Source organism: Jaculus jaculus, chromosome 10, assembly GCF_020740685.1.
Source record: "Jaculus jaculus isolate mJacJac1 chromosome 10, mJacJac1.mat.Y.cur, whole genome shotgun sequence".
NCBI classification, from domain to species: Eukaryota; Metazoa; Chordata; class Mammalia; order Rodentia; family Dipodidae; genus Jaculus; species Jaculus jaculus.
In genome coordinates, this window is record NC_059111.1 from 98,290,769 (window position 1) to 98,312,359 (window position 21,591).

General features: G+C 41.5%; 1 protein-coding gene across 2 annotated transcripts in view; it reads right to left on the reverse strand.

Annotated features, from left to right (window-relative positions):
- The window catches only part of Ptn (pleiotrophin), a 108,372-nt gene extending 96,681 nt beyond the window's left edge, over nucleotides 1-11,691 (reverse strand). The window contains exon 1 of one of the 2 annotated variants that reach the window (XM_004661183.2): nucleotides 11,560-11,691. Coding sequence is in view for 1 of the 2 variants with exons in the window: in XM_045160804.1 (XP_045016739.1) it covers nucleotides 4,098-4,102 (5 nt within the window). In the remaining variant the exon portion in view is untranslated. Of the gene's footprint in view, nucleotides 1-4,097; nucleotides 4,117-11,559 lie in introns of those variants that run through there. The other variant, XM_045160804.1, reaches the window with a different exon arrangement.
- Nucleotides 11,692-21,591: the final 9,900 nt, after the last annotated feature.

Here is a 21,591-nt window from a genome sequence, read left to right on the forward strand (position 1 = left end):
TATATCAGAAGGGAAATTGCAATTCCCTCACCATCAGACACACACACACTTGTTTAAAGGACTGCAAAACACTCCAGGCTAACGTTAGTGGGAGTCTTAATACTGGCATAGACAATAAAGGCATTTGACTTCATCCCTCCTCTGTGATCAAGAATGTAGCTGTCAAACCCAAATTTGATCTGAATCACTTTCAACTAGAGCCAATTGGACACTAGTCATTCCAAATAATAACAGCAAATAAATAATTCCCTGAAGGGTGCCAGGCCCTGGGGCGACAGGCATCAAAGAAGTTTGTTGGCCTTGTGGCTCACCCACCTGCAGTGAGTTAGGCTCACTCTTGGGAACCTCAGGGTAGCCCAGAAATTTCCCAGGCTCATGGGACCAGATGAGGAGTTACGTGGGGTCCTTGTAGGGTCCAGGCCAGCTGTGTCTTCCTTAGAGAGACTTTCACTTTTGGGTATATGGAAGGGTCTTTCTGGGTAAAAATGAAGCACTGTGTTTACTCAGCTTGACCTTGAATTGCTACATGCTAATTCCTCAAGAATATTTTCTGTTGTTGTTCTCATCCAAATATGTCCTTTTCTGAGACACAGACTTTTTTCTTTCTTCTTTGGATGACTGTTTGAATTTTCTATTCCATCTTTTTAATGAGAATCTATAACTTATGAAGCAATTTTTGTGAGTATAGTTTACCCATATTGAGCTAAATAAATTTAATGTCCTTCTTAATTGTCTCATATGGTGCCAACAAATGCACATGTTGATGTCAGACTGGCTATTATAATGTGACATGAATCAGTTATAATGCTGATAGAAATGAGGGGCACACAATTTTGCACATAACTTCTTTTAAATTCTTACCAGAAAAATTGTACAACCATATCAATGCTAATAATGGTGCATATTCTGAGGGTTTTAAATAAGTTTTATTCATAAAAGTTAAGTAACATACCATGGACATATATTTCTCTTGAATAGGAAAAAATATAATGTGTTTCTTCAGGTATAACTGTGATTTCCTAATAACAAACATAAAAATGAAAAAATTGTATTTTTCATAGGATTTCATCAGCTTACAAGTCTGGCAGGCATTGAGTTCTCTGAGACTCTGGATATTTCCAGACATTATTCAGTAATGTAATGCAGTGTAAATTTAAAAACAAAAAAGGAAGAGAATAAGAATAAACTCTTTAGGGCTGGAGAGATGGTGTAGCCGTTAAGCGCTTGCCTGTGAAGCCTAAGGACCCCAGCTTGAGGCTTGATTCCCTAGGACCCACGTTAGCCAGATGCACAAGGGGGCGCACGCATCTGGAGTTCATTTGCAGTGGCTGGAGGCCCTGGCATGCCCATTCTCTCTCTCTCTCTCTCTCTCTCTCTCTCTCTCTCTCTCTCTCTCTCTCTCCCCCCCATCTTTCTCTCTCTGTCACTCTCAAATAAATAAATAAATAAATATGTTTTTGAAAAAAGAATAAACTCTTTATATTACTGTTGCAAAATTTAAGTATGTATTCTTTTTAAAAATACTCGAATACATAGCATGCCCTCTTTCCTACAGAACCTTAAACCCTTCTAAAGAAATGCATTGCCCACAGAAAGCAGAGCTTTCCATGTTTATTACTGTTGTTTGTTTTGTAGTAGTTTTGGGGGTGGAAATCAATTAACCATTGAAGGCTAGGGAAATGGCTCAGTGGACAATGCACTTATCTTGCAAGTGTGAGTGCCGAAGTCCATGCACATAGAACCCATGTAAATCCTGCTTCTATAAGGAGACACAGTGGTGAACAACACAAGACCCTGATTTAAATAAGATGGATGGCAAGGACCAATGCCCAGAGATGTCCAGTGACCTTTGCATACTCCCATGAGTGATTACAGACATGGACACACCACACACACACACACACACACACACACACACACACACACACACACTGCTACTGACATCAGATTCTCCAAAGCATAGGGAATTGTTTACTCCAGAGATCCAGGTTCTGGCTTACCACGCACTCGCGGCCAGCTGATGGAGGCTCACAACACCTTCATGACTTTATGATTACAAATGATGACTGCTGAACTTTGAGACCTGAGACCTGACTCTACTGTCGGAAGCAAAGCACGGTTAAGTTACAAAAGGCCACATTCTCATCAAATAAGATAGGCCACTATGACAATACTCTGTAAAATTTTGCACATTTTCCTGAGAATATCATCATATTATGTTACTTATTGATTAAATCTAACCTCTGATACAAAAGTCTGAGTAGTCCAAAGTCTCCAGGATGTCACACAGATGAAGGATGCCTACTCTTCCACAGGGAGACAGAAAGGGACGAGTGGAGGAGTGATAGATATTAAAATCCAGAGAAGAACACCAAGGAAAGCAATTATAACATATCCTTTTAATGATGATGGCAAAATCTTCTCAGTGGGCTAGAGAGATGGCATAGCAATTAAGGTGCTTGTCTGCAAAGCCTAAGGACCCGGGCTCAATTTCCCAGTACCCACATAAAGTCAGATGCACCAGTTGGCGCATGCATCTGGAGTTTGTTTACAATGGCTGGAGGCCCTGTTGCACCCATTCTCTCTATATATAATAAATGAATAAATAAAAATATTTAAAAATCTTCTCAACACTTTTCATCAGCATTTAAGATGAATTAAGAAGGCAATGTTTGGCTCCTTTCCTTCTGTGGAAAAAGGCCACAACAGAAGAATGGTCAGGGAGACCCCTGCACATGGGGACAGGGTACATGGACTGTTAAGGGAACTTCAGGCAATCAGTGCTTAAAGATCTGGACATGTGAGGGAAGTGTGAACAGCTTCTGCAAGTAGTGAGGAGTGTGTCTACCAATGAATGATGTTTATTAAGCTACGGATATCATGGGTGGAGATTTATGGTTAAGGACGTTTATTAAATTGTTCTTACTTTGTTTGGTACACAAAATGGGTTTTCCAGGGCCAGCAAAATGGCTGTCACCTGTTGCTCTTGGAAGTGTGGGTTCTGAGAGCCCCCAGGGAGATCTACTGTTAAGAACCTTCACTCTGGGGAGATTAACAGTGACTGGCTTGAAAGTCACTTGAAGTCTCAGTAACACAGTCATTGTGTCACTCAAGGGATGGCTTGACAATTGTGAAGACCTAACTTTGGTGAAAATAGCCAACTTGATAAATAGGATATGTATCCTTTAAGACTCTGGAGAAGGAACCAGAACACAGTATTTAATAAAAGAAGCCGTGACTGTTTCAGTTTGGCCATATTTAACATTGTCTTCTCAGGGTTTTTTTGTTGTTTTTTTAAACTATGATTCACATTTCCTTTCCTTCATTCCTGTCACACATCTTACCTCCTCGCTTCATTGGATCAAACTTACCTCCAGGCATCTTAAGCCACCTCTAGGTTGTCTGAGAAAATGACAATGACAGAAGCAGGAATGAGGAATGAGAAAGACAAAATGTACCTGGCTGGATTTTAATATCAGTAGCTTATGGGTAGTATAAAGGTTTACAGTTTAGTAATGCTACATTGTGGACAGTTTCCTTTACCAGCGATCTGTCAGCTAGGCAGAGTAGAACATCCTTGTTTCTAAAGTAGAGGTAGAACATTAAACCTGAAGGTTAAAAAGTATGTGACAATACACTTAGTATTATATGCTGAGTAATAACAGCACACACTGGTTCCTTGATTCCAACCTTCACTCCATTCCCTGGACAGAAACCTCCATCCATAGGAGCCAGAAAGGACTTGGCTAAGCACACTTCCCATGTCAACCACAGGAGACTGTGCCTCTGTTGGGAATCCCTGAACAAACACAATGTCCAAGACTTCATGAGAAAAGTCAGTATCCAACACTCCGCTTTGCAGATCTTACATGCCACATTTCCCAGGCCTAGAGAATGCTCACGTTTTGAATTGCCTTTAGAAAGAAAGGATGGGATGATCTGGGCAGATGGGGAGGAGAGACATTTTAGAAAAGCATCAAGTTCCACATCTGTGTGTGCTTGTGCATTTGGCAGCAAGCGGAATCGGGCATGAGGAACAAAAAAGGAAGGGGTCAGTAGAAAGGTTCCCCTAATGCTGCTTCATAACTGTCACTTACCTCATCCTCACCAACACGCCCAGCAAGCAGATGCCGTGTCCAGTCCCTCTCAACCAATGCTCCTATGTCTATCCTAGAGGCTATGTGGCCCACATGTAAGACAAAAAAAGGGAATTGAAGAGGAAACGACCACAGTGTTTGCTCATAATCTCACTACTAATACCAAAGGGAGTAGCTTGTACCTCAATTGCCTTGCCTCCAGAACTTGAATATTCCACCATGAGGGCCAAAGCTTCTACTGGATCATCTCTACCCAAATGCACCGTCATATGCTCTGGTCTCCTTATCCCACCTCTTAAAACAGAATCTCGGGAGGGAGACCCCCAAACACATAGATGTTCAGGCATGAATAGTTAATCCAACAAACACTTAAGGGCAGAAACAGTGTCAGAATACAGACACACACACACACACACACACACACACACACACACACAAATATATATGAATACATGAATAACCTTTATTTACACATATCTATTATCAATTTCAGATTTCATGTGGGAGGCAATTGGGAGGAAAAAAATCAATTGTTTATCCAAAAAGATAAGTGGTATTATACAATAGGGAAGAAAATAATTTACCCAGGCTAGGAATTCTAAGATGTTTGTCTTGTTAATGCAATTAAAAGGAGCCACCTTACCTTCTTTAAGCATTTCTGTACCGTTTAAAAAGGAGCTCACCCATGGCTGGAGAGATGGCTCAGCTGTTGAAGGCACTTGCTTGCAAAGCCTGATGGCCTGGGTTTGATTCCCCAGGACTTACATAAAACCAGATACACAATGTGGTGCATGTATTTCAAGTTCGTTTGCAGTGGCAAGAGGCCCTGGTGTTCCAGGACTCAATTTCTCTCGCTCTCTCTGTCTCCTCTAGTAAGTAAGTGAAATATTTGGATAAACAAACAAACAAAGAAATAAAAATAAGCATATCTTACTAGACCTACCTGAGTGGATTGTTATGAAATACAAATATGAAACCATCTGACAAGCAAAGGCCACGTAGCTAGATTAGAGTTATGCTTCAAGTTTGTTTAGAAGTAGAAGAATGCTGGAAGGAACCACCAGTCAGACACCATAAGACCTTACAGGGTTTGAGGCAGGCGGCTGCACTGAGGACCCTTGGAAGGAAGACAGTGCTGGAATGTGGAGGCCAGAGATCCCAGCTGCACATCTGAGGTGGGTTGATGGCTTGGCAAGGGAACTGGGTGGAGAAGTCGGTCAAGGGACTGGGTCATGATCCTCAAAGAGAAGGATCCTAAGGCTATCTATTTTCACTTATTTGCCAGTCTTCCATTGGGGGCCTCTGATGGTCTCTTGCTAAGTACTTCTCTGGAGGAGAAGGCCCTGCCTTCAAGGAGGGCGGAGTGTGGGTGGGTGGGTGGTGGGAGCTGGCCCTGATGGTGGGAGCCACTAGCTAGACAGCAGGACCTTTCAGCCTTCTGGGAGAGGAGCTGCTCTCTGAGAGGGCCATGAAAAAGAGGCTTAGGGAAAAGAGGGTAGAACTGAGGGCCAGGGAGCTCTGCAGTAGGTCACAAGAGAGCGCCACCTAGAGGGGAGAGGTGTGAGTCACCCATCCTGGCTTCTATTTCAGACTTCCTTAAAATGTCACCCAAATCCCACAACTGAGGAGGGGTCATTTTCTCTTTCTCCATGTGTACATTTTCACTGAAAGAAAATCATCTCATGTCTAGGTACATTATCCAAAAAAATGACATCTAAGGTGAGTTACCATACATTTAAAATTATACTTGTAAACAATCTCAGACTGAAATTTTAAGCACTAAGACCCATTTTCTTTTCTTTTACTTTTTGGCTCCATTATGTGGCAAACATAAAGCATGAAGAAATTGAGAGTTTAATTTTTCCTCCATAATAAATTATGGATGCTTTTAAAATCAGTGTTTGATATGATATCGCATCTTATGAACTCTGTTTTTACTTTTACTCTTGAAAATGTGACCCCTTCATCACTGGAAATGCTTAGGGCAAAAACTGTGAATGAAAATATCTTGTGGAGTAGTAATCTGCATTCTAATCTCATATATACATGGAACAGATTGTAAACTGCTTGAAGGCATTGTCTTTGTATCCCACATCACACTGCTGGATGGCTAGTACCTCACTCAAGCCCTGCTCCCGGTAGGGATGTGCTGGAATGATTTCCTTCAATTCTTGCTCAAGAAAGGGGGGAGGGAGGGAGAGAGGGAGGGAAAGGAAGGGAAGGAAAAGAAGAGAGGGAAGGAAGGAGGGAAAATAAAACAGGAGTCTAGAGCTAAACTACGGTGGTGCATGATGCCTGTCATTACAGCATTCAGAAGGCTGAGGCAGGAGGAGTATGAATGCAAACACAGAGGAGATTTGAGAGTTTTTCCAATAAAAGGTGGGGGTGAGTCACATGAAGGATGGTGCCAGGGGTGCAGTTCACGGTGGCAGAATTTAAAAGTGACTGTCTATATTCAGAAGTTGAGGGAGAAAATGAAAAATAAAAAGATGAGAAACTAAGTGTCCAAAGATGTTGGGGCGGGGGGAATCATATCATACTATGTGGAGGCAGTCACAGGGAAAAGATAGATGTCAGGAGAACACAGGGCCCAGCAAGTAATGCTGCTGAGTAGTCAGAAAAGAAAGAAATGCAAAATGCTGTCTGATCGATGAAATTACTTGTGACTTCTGAAGCATTTCCTCCCCAAGGGATAGGTAGCAGTAAATGGACTTTAATTAAGATCTCTCGTAAAGAAATGTCTAATAAAGAATTTTACACATTAACACCAAAATGAATGGAAATGCAAAACTAAAGTAAAGAACCTAGACTGCATTTCTTAAATAGGGCACGGTGTCCAGGACAGTGTCAAGCACCTAGCCATATATACACACACACAGAGAGAGAGAGAGAGAGAGAGAGAGAGAGAGAGAGAGAGAGAGAGAGAGAGAGGGGGGGGGAGACTGGTCAAGTAGCAGCAAGAAAAAAAAAAACTGTTTAGGAAGGACCAGGGAAAGAGTGAAGGAGATGAGTCACCCAGCAGTCCCTCCCCCCACACTTAAGAGGGCAATAAAGTCATTTATTATACTGTTAAAAGTGTAAGCTGACCTGACCAGAGTCTGAATCAAAGAAAGGAAAAATGTATTTCAATAGGAGAAAGCGTATTTGTGTTGAATAGGTCAAGATGTTAGCTAGCAATGCCCAGTCTTCCAGGAATTCCAAGCTCTGGGCCCACGTTTTCAGTTCAGAACATACAGGATTATGTGTGACCACAGGTATGAGGAAAGGGTTGGGCAGGCTTCAAGGAACTTGTGGGATGGGAAATGATGGCAACTGAATTAATAAAAAAATTGCAGAAACAAGGCTGAAAGGAGGAAGTAAGTACACCTAAAAAGTTAGAAGAAATGAGAATGAAAAGCTAGAGAGACAGCTGCTAGTAATTTGGTATTTGCTAAGAGAAATTCTTAAGTCTAAGAGCCCAATTGTGTCCGTCACTAGTTTTAAGACTAATAATATATAGTTTTATATATAATTTTTATTGTTGATTCATATGTATGGAATTTAAGATTCTGAGAATTCTGCTTTTAGGAACTGTCTAATGCTGCTTGGTTTTTGCTTTTCCATTTGAAGTAGGACTCTATCTAAATCTATTGTGAAGAAATGATCCTAAATATAAAGAGCACTAGGGGAAATTAAAGTTTATTTCTCTCAGTAAGCTGTTGACTATATATCTTGCCTACACTTAAGAGAATTTACAGTGAACGTGGCCTCCATGATCAAATCTATTATTGCTACCACAATTATTATACCCTCAGATAATGCCTTACTACAGCTTCACATTTAAGCTGTAGTACCTTACAACATCATGGAAAGGCTTGTTATAATTTATAATCTAGAAAGGTCATGATGGCCCTAGGAAAAATATGTGCCATCTGTAAGTCAGTCTTGAAGTGAACAGAAAAAAAAAAAAAATCCCACTGGGTAGATGTTTGCTTTGCCCACAAACATCAAGAATGGAAAAGAGATTCCCAAAGGGAGGCCACAGCCCAAATTTAACTCAAGCCAATTGACCCTACATGGGAAAGCAGTCTTACCACCCATATCCTAATGTTCCTTTAACCCCTCATGCCAGGGGCAAGTGCTTGGCCTCATGCCAGGAAGAAACAGAGGTCTGAGGTTTAGTCATCGGAACAGCATCCACAGGAGAAAACACTTATCTTCTCAAGAAGCCCTGCTTAGCATCTTCCCATAAGCGTGGAGCAGAAGCAGCGAAGGGCCCTTTACAAAAACCGGAGTTGGAAGTGTGTCAAGTCTACTCCAAAGTGAAGGACATTTGCTGTCCCATTGCCCTGTTTGGTTTGAATGTGGACAACTCTCCTATCACCATGCTGCCGTATTAAAAGTATAAGTGTTGGGCTGGAGAGATGGCTCAGCATTTAAGGCATTTTCCTGCAAAGCCTAAGGACCCAGGTTCGATTCCCCAGTATCCAGGTAAGCCAGATGCACATGGTGGCACATGTGTCTGGAGTTAGTTTGCAGTGGCTAGAGGCCCTGGAATGCCCATGCTCATTCTGTCTGTCTGTCTCTCTCTCTCTCTCAAGTAAATAAATAAATACACTTAAAAAAATTAAAAGCACAAATGTTTAGAGAATTGTTGTGTGTATTCTGAATTCTGACTTTAACATACTGTTACCCTCACACTTTTAAATAAGTCAGGCTAACTCAGACTCTACAAATACAGGGAGTATGTTCAGAAATCAGGAGATAATGCCATTTCAATGAGAAATTGACTATTGCTTTAGGGAGGACATTTAAATCTAAAACAGCTGATGTGTTGGACTGATTTTATTGATAACAGCAGTAAAATGCTTTGGGGGCCTTCTCTCATTTTATTTTCCACTGATGAGATTTTGTGAAAATTCAAACCAGTCCATTGGCTCTATTACTAGGGGGAAAAAAAAATTCCCATTTAAACACAACAGGCTTTGTAATACATATCACTGTATGTGAATACTAAATCAGAAACATAGAGAGTACTTTTTTTTTTTTTTTTCCTTGAGGTAGAGTCTTGGCTCTGGCCCAGGATGACCTGAAATTCACTCTATAGTCTCAAGGTGGCCTCAAACTCACGGTGATTCTTCTACCTCTGCCTCCTGAGTGCTGGGATTAAAGGCGTGTGTGCAACCACACCCGGCAGGAACTTTTAACAAACTAGTAAGTTGCTTTGTTCCTCATGTCATGGAAGGAGGTCCAAAAGCACACAAAAGTATACATGATATAAAACACATAGTGCATTGCAGGAAATCTAGTCAAATTCAGTTTATTTTTCTTATTCTCTATAACAGCTCTTGTAGGGCTCACATAGTTAAAAGACTGCATAAAGTTGTGCATAAAGTTGTGTCTCACAGCTCCAGCTGTGAGGACATGATGCATTTGTACCACCGGAAAAAAAAAAAAAAAAAAAAGCTGGGATCCAGCAACAAATGGGGCTCTGGATTTTATGTGGCTGGAGGTGGTGGGAGTCTTTCCACTTCTGGCTGGTCACTAAATGAGGAGAAATGTCCTGAAGCGGGTCATTGAGCAGCAGTAGAAAGAAAGTTGTCTTTTAAAAATTTAAAGTGTGGGCTGGAGAAATGGCGTAGAGGTTAAGTGCTTGCCTGTGAAGCCTAAGGACCCCGGTTCGAGGCTCGGTTCCCCAGGTCCCACGTTAGCCAGATGCACAAGGGGGCGCACGCGTCTGGAGTTCGTTTGCAGAGGCTGGAAGCCCTGGCGCGCCCATTCTCTCTCTCTCCCTCTATCTGCCTTTCTCTCTGTGTCTGTCGCTCTCAAATAAATAAATAAAAATTAAAAAAAAAATTTTTAAAGTGTAATTACAGAACTTAAAGCAAAAAGAAAAAAGTTTCTTAAAGCACAAAAGAATGACACATTGGGGCATTTACTATTTTTAAAATTAAATACCATATTCTAACTTAGTTGACAAACTATGACTATGGACTGTCTGAAATAACTCAGGTTCCAAAGGGGAGAGGGATCTACTACCCACTCTAATTTCCTTCACATTTAACTGGAGTATAAGTGCTTTTAATGATTTGCCCTTTAAGGCACATAATTTACTTTAAAAGGGACATAATGAAGCTAGAAAACACCAGCTTTATTTTGTATGTTGGCCAACTTCTCTTTTGTTTCACTCTCATTACCTTTTAATATTCCCACAAAAACGATTCATTCCCGGATGATCAAAGGGCTGAAATGGGCTCTGCTCTTTCTCCAATTCAGCATTGCCCCCAACGTGAAATTGCCCTATTATGTTGTTAGTTCAAAGCTTTCCTTGGTGTTTCCTGAATCTCCTCCCAGGCCTCTCTCCAACACAAACACACACACACACACACACACACACACACACACACACACACACACACACACAGTGTGGGCAAGGAATACCTCTAAGAGGAGAGATGTGAAAAGAACTTTTCCCTCCAGGAATTTCACCTCCACTCCGCGTGGCCATCCACCCTCCCTTCTCTCTCTGCCCCTCAGCCTACTGGGCATGTGGCAGAAGGCAGGAGGAGCTGATAATACAGTGTACATCAACCCTACTTGATGCAGAAACATCGTATCATGCACACAGAAAAGTGTGCGTGTGCGTGCGTGTGTAAGTGTGCGTGTGTGCGCGTGCAGAAAGTTTTGTTTCGTGCAGTCACTAAAGAGCTGAATACGTCCCTCTACCAAACCCTGCTAACTTGTCGTGACATCAGCTCAGAAATTCAGAGTTATCTAGTCACTTTGTCCCAACCATACCCTAGGTTTGCGAGGCTGAAATCGAAAACCCAGGCGGCTGTGTTGGAGGCCGCCATGCTGTTAGCATTCAGGTGGGAGATGAGATTCACGTGTGTCTTGGAAACTTTGGGGTGAACCAAGTCTAGGACCAATTACTGGCCTGGCACTCAGGACAAGGGGTGCCCGCTGCCCCTGGAGAGAAGCCCTGGCTGCCACCAGTGCTGCTAGGAGCAAATCCAGCTCCACACCTCGAGCACCCCCAAAGAAAAGTCCCCGGTGGGCCATCAGAGAAGCGCAGGCGGGGAAGGGAAGAGAGACCTGGCGTCTCCCGTGGGGGCCCAGACACACCCACCAGAGCTCTGGGTTTTGCCCCGAGCACCCGCCCAGCCCTGCGCCCCGCGCCCACGCGTGCTCCAGCGGGTACCGGCACCCGCCGCCCATCCCCACGCGAGCGCGGCGCGACAAAAGCCTTGCTCTCATCCTAGCGCATCCTAACTAACCGGCCCCCACAAGACGCCTGGGTTTGAGTCTGAAACGAGTCTTGCCTCTGGAGCAAGTCGGGTTTGCCAGCCTCTCTGTCTCCGGTCCCCACCACCTCAGTCTGCGGGCAGCCGGGAAAAGTGGTCCAGGGTGGGGCCGCGCCCGCAATCGCAATCGCAATCGCAGCAGCCCCCCGGAGGCGCCAGGGAGCCTGGCGATCACTTACTTGGAGTCGCCGGGGTCCTCGCGGCAGGGCGCAGGGGAAGAGGATGCGTTTGCTGCTCGGGGCCAGGCTCCCCTCCCGCCAAAGGCCGCCTCGTGGGTCCAGGTACCGCGGGCTGCTGCTCCTGCCTGGGAGGCTGCGGCTCGTGCCCACCCACCCCCACCTCCACCTTCTGGACCGATGACTCACTGCGTGCTTTCTTCTCCCCCCCCCCCCCACTCTCTCTTTCTCCACTTCCAGATTTTCCTGTGCTCTGGGGCTCCCTTGGCGGGATTTTTTTTTTGGACTGGAAGGCGGGGAACCTGATCCTGTCTTTGACTCAATTACACCCCGCCAGGGAGGGAACAGAAGGGAAATGGAGAATGGGAGGGAGAGAGATGAGAGGAGTGGGCAGAGGAGGGGGGGGGAGGCTGGGCGAGGGAGGGAGAGTGCCTTGCCCCTGAGAGCTGATTGGGAAGCTTATTCAAAAGCAAGATACTCCAGGGGCAGGCTCTCCCCACGGAGCAAGTGAAAGGATTCACACCCAAAGACCAGGGATGATGTGAGAATGTTTTGTTCCTACCAGAGACCCAACGTGATTATGGTTTTCCAACTATTTTTTTTTTTTTCCCATGGATTCGTACCCTGGTTTTATCAAGTCGGATATCTTAAATGGGAAAATCGATGGCCCTTTAGGGTGCAATTTTGACCTCACACGTTTTTGTTTTCCTTTTTTTACATGACATTCGGGGACGAAAAAGCAAAGTGCAAAACCAGCCACTCCTTCCTGCCCACACCCCAAAAGCCCTCCCTACAGGAAGCCTGGTTAACTTCAGGCTGTCAGGCCCTGCCCACCTGCCTCCACAAAACCTGAGAACTTTTTTTTTTTTTTTTTTTGGATTGTCACAAGGAGTGATAGGTCTTTGAAAGTTCCCAATTAAGTGCCACTCTTCTTTAGAGGGCTGCTCCCTCCCCACTACCACCATTTTGGCTTCTTTGATGCCTCTTGTGACCTATTTAGTGACATGCTTTGATGAAGAACATAGAGGCTAATCACTGTAGCTCTAATTCTGGGGTTAGTAAGCCTCAGGGGCTGGACTTACTGGCTTTGTGAAATTTGCATCTCATTTAACTGAGGAAAGATAAAGGGGTAGATCTAGGGTCCAGTCTCACACAGATGAATATATACAATATAGATGAGATTAAAAATTATCACGTCAAATAACTAAGAAGCAGGAGTCAGCTACCCAAATATATTCAAAACACAGATTTCAAGATTTTTCTGGCATCCATCAGCTCTCTCCTGCTCCTTGATCCATTCCTTTCCCTTTGTTGATTGACAGCTTGGTGATTGGCAGCATCCATTTCAAATTCTGTGTAAAAATATACTGCGCTTTGCCACAGCTCTGAAGCTACATTGTTTCAATTCAACTTCAGTGGTATTTATTACACATATCATATGACTTTAAAGTCTTCTTTCAATATTATATTTATTTATTTATTTGTGTGTGGGTGTGTGTGTGTGTGTGTGTGAGAGAGAGAGAGAGAGAGAGAGAGTGAGAGAGGCAGATAGAAAGAAAATGGATACACAAGGGCTTCCAGCCACTGCAGATAAACTCCAGATGCTTGTGCCACCTTGTGCATCTGGCTTTACATGGGTACTGAGGAACTGAACCTGGGTCCTTTGTCTTTGCTTGCAAGAACCTTAACCTCTAAGGCATCTCTCCAGCCCTTCATATGATTTTTTAGAGTATTTATTTCCACTCCTATCCCAAAATTAGAGACATTTTTTATGGTAAGTAGTTTTTAGGAATTCTCCTCTTATAAGGAATGCTATCTGGACAAAAGAGTCAAGAGAGGGCTAAGATGTAGCTCTGCAAATAGAGGTTTCAATTAATCAATCTCTTTTAAAAACAGAGAGAAGCACTATAAATTTATTTGCCTACCTCCAGTCTATTCTCCTAGCCAAACTCTCCCCCAAGTGAGTGATTAAGTAAGGATTAATAAGTAAAAACCTTTCTTCTATACAGACTTCAGGTCACCTATTTTTCTTTTCTAACTCCATTTTTTACCCACAAACAAACCATCTGTTCAATCTGTTGTTACTTGTATAAGTTATGGAGAATTACACATGATTATTTCAAAAGGTTTTTCTAGCCCTTTTAATGAAATGTCAGCATTTCTCATTATTCTATAGAGATGGAGTTCTCAGACAATTCAATGAAGGGTTATCTCTTTTTTTCTTTCTAAACTTATCTTTGTACCCACCACTCTAATGTGCTGCTATTGGGTGAGCAATGCTGGCCTAATTCAGGCACTTACTGATGGGGTGCATAAAGTAAGTATGGCATTCTCATAACCACTACATTGCGTGTTTTATGTAAAAAATAAGTTTATCCAAATAAATAGATATGTATATTAATTATATCAGTAGCTATAAATTGGGAGCAATAATTTTGCCCCTCCCCAGGGACACCTGGTAATGTCTGCAGACAAATTCAGTTGTCACAATTTGGGGGAAGAATTGACATCTTCCATCTGACCTCTAGTGAATAAAGACCAAGAAGGCTACATAAATATCTCACAAACCAACCCTCACCACAAGTAATTAGTTTTCCCAAAATATGAATAAGGTTAAGACTGAGAAGCTCTACCATTATTTATCATTATATTTAAAAATGCAGACATAGGAGGATCCCCATGAGTTTCAGGTCACCCTGAGACTACATAGTGAATTCCAGGTCAGGCTGAGTTGGAGTAAGACCCTACCTCAAAAAAATGCAAATGAAGATTAGAGAGTTTGTGTTTTGAAGTATGAATCTATGAGAATTCAATGTTAAAATTTAATCCAATCCAGCACATTCACACAAACTTAAGTAGAGCACACTTGATGCATCTTGAAGTGCCCAGCCTCAAATCCAAAGGCCCCAGGACCATTGATTTAAGAGTTCAAGTAATTTCATTTATTTCACCATCATTTTTGAGCATGTAAGTATCTGCCTGAATAGAACCATGGAGGGAAAAATAAATTTAAACCTTGGCATTCCAGATAGCTTATATTTTTGTTCTTAACTTTTAAAAGTATTATTTATTTATTTTATTTTCAAGTAGTGGTAAACATAGAAAGGAGAGGCAGGAGAGAGAGAGAGAGTTGCGGGGAGGGGAATGGGTGCACCAATGCCTCCAGCCACTGCTTAAGAACTCCAGATGCATGCACCACATTGTGCATCTGGCTTTTCATGGGTACTGGGGGAATTGAACCCTGGGTCTTTAGGTTTCACACACAAACACCTTAACCACTGAGCAATCTCCCCAGGCCTGGTGCTAATTTTTATTTTTATTTATTTATTTATTTTATTTATTTTTTATTTTTTGGTTTTCCGAGGTAAGTTTTCACTCTAGCCCAGACGCTAACCTGGAATTTACTCTGTAGTCTCAGGATGGCCTCAACCTCACAGCGATCCTCCTACCTCTGCCTCCTGAGTGCTGGGATTAAAGGCGAGCGCCACCACCCCCGGCTGTTGCTAATTTTTAACTAAGTAAATTTAGGGGAACAAAAGAAGGATGTGATGAGTGCCCTGAGATGAAAAAAGATGATGAAGGAAGATAATATGTTGATTTGTGGGAGAACATTTCCCTGAGATGAAATTAGAATGAAAATCTACAAAAGTGGGGCATAGATTGGGTAAATAAGGGGGAGAAGAGTCTCTGAGTAAAGAAATCAGCAAATACAAGGGTTCTGAGGTATGACCTAACATTGTAGCCAGATAGTAAGAGTCCACTGTGGTAGGAACTCAGTCAGGGAATGGAGGTATGAAGCCTACCTCATTCTCAATTTAGGAGCATGTCCACTGTAAGGAACTTCAGTTTACTCCAAGTGACATAGGAAGCCTTTAAGCATGAAAGCCCCTGAATATGTTTTAACAAAGTCTCTCAGCTGTATTGAAGAAGTCACAGGAGGGCAAGAGTAGACATGGAGTCCCCCGTAAGAGGCTAATATAATCATACACTGACCAAATAAATAACTACCCCTCTATTCAAAGTCACTCTTCAGCATGTCTTTTTGGTGCCCAAAGTTTCTGTCCATGGTTACTTTTGCTGGCTTTTCTGCCCATGATAAGTGTCATTTACCACACGAGTATTGGCCAAGCTAAAATATAACTAATACAAGGTGATTTGAGATCCTGGGAAATATACCATGTCCTGAGGGTGTTCTGAAAACCAGGCCACTGAGTCTGCACTGACAAATGGGAAGAGAAGGGTAATCACCATGAAGCAAAGGGAAAATGCGAAGGAATCCAATGAAACATTTGTCAGTGTGCCTCTTGGATTGTCTACTTGGCAGGATGTTTAGATTCCTGATTACCACTCCCAGTTCTTCAATCTCCCTGGAATGCAACAGGATAATTCATCAAGTTATCACAGCTTGAGAGCTGTCCCGGGAACCCATCTAGAGGAATGCATCTTACCAGACATGGCTGGTAACTTCCCAAATCCTTTCTACCTCTTCCTTTTGCTGGCATACTCTGTGGATAGGGGCCAGGGAAGCTGACTATGTTAGAATTTTTTTTTTTTCACTCTGACAAATGATGAGATAAACAGCTTTAGGGAAGAACAGTTTGTGCATTTTATACATTTCTATTCATTTCATACATTTTTATACATGTCACATGTTTCATTTAGGCTGTACTAGTCAATCTCTTAGGAATATAAGAGTTTGACTTAAGCCCTTCAATACAATAGTTCTTGCTACAAACTGTTAACATGAGATTCTAAATTATCAAAACCATTTGGAAGAATAGCCCTTGAACAATGACATCACTCAGACTTACACACACAAAAAAATCACTCAGACTTATACACACACACACACACACACACACACACACACACACACACATCAGGCCTAAAAAGAAAGTTTAGTTACATATTAACAGAAAACAAAATGTACAGAGGACTATCCCTCATGAACATAAACATAAGAGACTTTAATAAATATTGTCTTATCCACACTGATAATTTATAAAGATTGAATTGGATATTTATCCTAGAGACACAAGCTTAGTTTTATAAGTGAAAATCAAATGCAATTTACCATATTAAAAGATTAAGTAGAAGGAAAAGGGATATATGAGTCTCAATGGAACCAACACTTAACAAAATTCAGCACATATTCAGAATAAAAATTCTCAGCAACTTTAGAATTTAAATGAACGTGCTTATTTTGATCATAGAGAAAATTTCTGGGGGATGCAATGTTTAATAATAAAAGTTAATGTTCTCCATCTAAAGGCATCTAAGGCAAGCCGGGAGTGGTGGTGCACGCCTTTAATCCCAGCACTCAGGAGGCAGAGAGGTAGGAGGATCACGGTGAGTTTGAGGCCATCCTGAGACTACATAGTGAATTCCAGGTCAGCCTGGGCTAGAGTGAAGCCCTACCTTGAAAAACTCTCCCCTCCAAAAAAAAAACAAATCAATAAACATATAAAATAAAATAAAGGCAAAAATGTGACCACTTTAGCTACTTGACAGAATTTTGTACTAGTAATCCTTGCTAGGAACATAAGGCCTGCAAAAAAATGCAAAGGAATTGTCTTTATTGTCAGATAACTTAAGTACATATATGTGAAGTTATTAAGACGATACAGAAAATGGGTAGATTAAGTGAACTGCATTAGTCCCTTTCCTCTTCATTGTGACAAAGTACCTGACAAAAGCAATTTCAGGGAGGGAGGACTTATTTGTTCTGGAATGTTGTTCAGGGAATTTGAGCCCGTCATGGAGGGAAATTCGATGGAACAGCTCAGTCCAGGTTGCCAGGAGAAGGAGGTGACTAGTCACATCACATCATAACAGGCAGGAATTACAGAGTGCTCTGGGTAGAGCCATAAACATATATGCCCGTCAGAGCCCACCAGTGACTCACTACTCCTAGAAGAACCACAGTCCCTAAGGTCCCACAGCCTCCTAAAATGGAGCTATTATCTGGGTACCATCTGCACAAACATATATGAGCCTGTGAGGAACACTTCACATTTAAAACAAAGTCCACGTTACCTACATAGAAGTTAAAATGATCTTAAAAATCAATTTTATTCCTACATTTGAACAACAAACAGTTTGAAAATGAACAATTTAGGTGCGCATTTCAAAATATGAAATACTTAGGGACAAATTTAACAAAGCATACTCAAGGATTTTACCCTGAAGAACACCAAACGTTTGTGATAGAAGTTATGGCATACCTAAAGAAATGGGAGATATTCATTTTGTTCATCAAATGAAAATGTGAGACTGCTGTGTTCTAGATCTTTCCACACTTATAGCAGAATCAATGCAATCCACCACAAGTTCCAATGAATATGTTAATTAGAAACTGCCAACCTGATGTCAACATGTATATGGAAGTACAAGGGAAGTACAACAGAGGAAACACGTTTTGGAAATAAAGAGCAAGAGTGAAGGACTCATACTCAGATTTACTAGAAAGTTCCAACATTCATAAGTACAAAACTATAATCAGTGCGGAAAATGAACAATTCTCAACTAGAACCAAAGGTGTTTCGGCGAGGGAAGGACAGTATTTGCAACAAACTGCTAAAGGAATTTATGAGATGAACCAGGCTTTGACACACCAAAAAGAAATTAATTCAAACCCTAAATGTAAAGTTAAAAAATAAAACTAAATATAAAAACAAAGTCAGGGCTGGAGAGATGGCTCAGCTGTTAAAGGCGCTTGCTTGCAAAGAAAGTGTGATGATTCAGGTTCAATCCAGCACCCACGTAAAGCCAAGAGGCACAAAATGACACATGCATCTGGAGTTCATTTGCAATAGTAAGAGGTCCTGGTGTACCCATCCTTTATCTTTCTCTCACATTCTCTTCTTCCTCTCTCTCTCCTTCCTCCTCTCAAATTAACAATGAAATATTTGATAAATATCAAAATTAGCTGGGCATGGTGGCAAATGCCTTGAATTCTAGCACTCAGGAGGCAGAGGTGGGAGGATCACCATGAGTTTGAGGCCAGCCTGGGACTACAGAGTGAGTTCCAGGTCAGCCTGGGCTAGAGTGAGATCTTGTCTTGAAGGAAAAAAAAAAAAAAGGAAACAGAATATCAGTACAATTTCTAAGAAACAATAGGAAAAATTATGTTACTTCAGAGCATTTCTTTCATAAAACATTAATAAATACAATCTGCTATTCAAATACTGATAAATTAAGCTTCATTGAAATAAGTTTGCCTTTTTAAAATCATCATTGAAGGAACACCATTGAAGAATCATCATTGAAAAGAACAAAGCATTTTTGAGATTACAAATAAGTCTTCTCAAAATACATGTGTAATAAAGGTTGTGATCTGAACTTTTTTAATATCTCAGAAAACATAATAATCAGAAGTGAGTCAATCCAATAAAAGCTAGACAAAATATTTCAACAGACATTTTATAAAAACAACAGGTGAATGTCAACAAGGATCTGAACAATGACTCCTACCATTTGATCCATTAAGGACACGTAGACCAAAGCCACCAAGGAGTACAGCTGCACTTCTCACTAAGGAGCTACCGTGTACACAATGGTAATTCCATGTGTTGGTGGCAATGAAAAAATAGTATAGCCACTTGGAGAAGCAGTTTGACAGCTTCTCATACATTAAACATACCTTGAGCATGTAATTAGGCTTCTCTGGATATATTAAACTTCTCACTCTTAGGTACTTAGGAGAAAAACGCATCCCTCAGAAATGTTTGTGAATAATGTCCATGACATCTTTACTCTGCACAGCTCAAGGGAAATGGATGAGCACAGGAATAAAACGTAGTAGATCCATTCTCCTGAGTAGCATTACACAATGAAAAAAATCCCTACTAATCCATCAATGAATTAACCTCAAAAAAAATAAAAATAAAAATAAACTGAGCAAGGCCAATGCTTAACACAAGCCTTGTTATCCTGTTATATGAAATTCTACATAAAGTAAACTCCATCTATATGGCTTAAGAAAAAGACACCAGGTCTGGAGAAAATGGCTGAGTGGTTAAGGCATTTGCCAGCAAATCCAAAGGACCCAGGTTCAACATCCTAGGATCCACATAATTCTGATGCACAAGGTGGCACATGCATCTGGAGTTCGTTTGCAGCAGCTGGAGGCCCAGATGTGCCCATTCTCTTTCTGTCTGCCTCTTTCTCTCTCCTTCTCTCTCTCTACCAAATAAATAACTAAAAATAAATGCCTTTTGTTTAAATTAAAATAAAAAGACACAAATGGCTGCCTGAACCTGCAAGTTGGGGTGAGAATAAGTTGTTGGAATAACTAAATAATTCACTGATATGATGGCTGCCATCAAGATAGAAATTTTAAGGGCTGGGGAGATGGTTCAGCAGTTAAAGGTACTTGCTTGAAAGCTTGCTGGTCTGATTTTAATTCCCCAGCCACTCATGTAAAGCCAAACGGTCATTTGCTATCAGTAGTGAGAGACCCTGGCATGCTCATACACACAATATGGAAATAAAGAAGTTAAAATAGATTTATTTTATTTTCTGTGACTAAATTTTGAATGAACCACAATACATGTATTTTTAAAATAATATATAGAGAAGGAATGGCGTAATGGTTAGTAGTATTGACTGAGTTCAGATTGGCTATTTCAAGACCTTGGCCTTTTACTTACAGAGGAAAAGGTTCGAAAGTTATCTAACTCCTCTGTGCATTGGGAGGTTTTAGTCTGAAAAGCAAGGATGATGTGATGTCCCCACATATTTTCGTAGAAAATTAAACTTTTATGCCAGGCATGGTGGCACATGCCTTTAATCCCAGCACTCAGGAGGCAGAGGTAGGAGGATCGTTGTGAGTTTGAGGCCACCCTGAGACTCCATAGTTAACTGCAGGTCAGCCTGGACCACAGTGATAACCTAACTACACCCCCCAAAAAAATAAAAGAAAAAAATAAAACTTTTAACGTGCTTAGAATATTACTTAGTAATTTCCCTATCATTTGGTAAACTAATAGAGTTTTGGAAATTTGGGGCCAGATATTGCATTAATTTGGAACTAGATATTATGCTGTAAAGTAGTCAGTCCTCTAAGTACACACATTCTCTTCGAGGAAAGCCATTTCAAGCACGTTGCACCGTAAGAAATAACTTGCATTTGCTCATTTCCAAAATTCGGCTGGGGAGCTGAAGGGACAGGTCAGTGGATGCAGTACTTGTCTCACAAGCATGAAGACCAGGTTCCAAATGTGCAGTACCCATCCAAATGCCAGAAGGGCATAATGGCCTGCCTGTAATCCCAGGACTCACTTTGGGGGCAAAGACAGAGGATCCTGGAGGAAAGCTGGCCAGCTAGACTAGCCCAATTGATTAGCTCTGAGTTCAAACAGGAGACCCTGCCTTAGTAAATGAAGAGAAAAGCAACCAAGGTGGACACCTGGTGCCAACCTTTGACCTCAACATACACGCAAGCATACACCTGCATACATATGCATCAACACGCATGCACACATATGACCACATGCACGTGTGCACAGTACATACCTGTAATAGCTAAACTAAGTTGTCCAATATTAACATGTATGAAACAAGGAAGAATGTTGAGTTTGCAGGTATGTGATTAATCTACCCTCTGAAATTCTGTCTCAGGAATAGAATATCAGGTGTAACATGTCTGGTTCCCCCAAGCCTTATGCTTATGACAACACACTTACATTCAAATGCGTTTTCCTCATTTCAGAGGAAAATGCATCACGTCAAAGGTTAGGAAGCAAAGGAGCACAAGCAAAAGCACACTCTGGCTCCACTGAAGCAGAGGGATCAGAACTGAGTGCCAACCTGGCTTGTCAAGGGGCTCACTTCACGACAGGTCTTGATTTGCTTTACTATCGACGCCACAACAACACAGGGACATTCCAAACAGATTGATTTAATGAAAATTATATGTATGAAGATTAATTTGGCAGGTATATAAAGCATGAAGACAGCCTAAAAGTTACAAAAAAAAGAAAAGAAATAAAATGCATGAACACCCATGACTCTAGAAGTCTTTCAAGTATATAT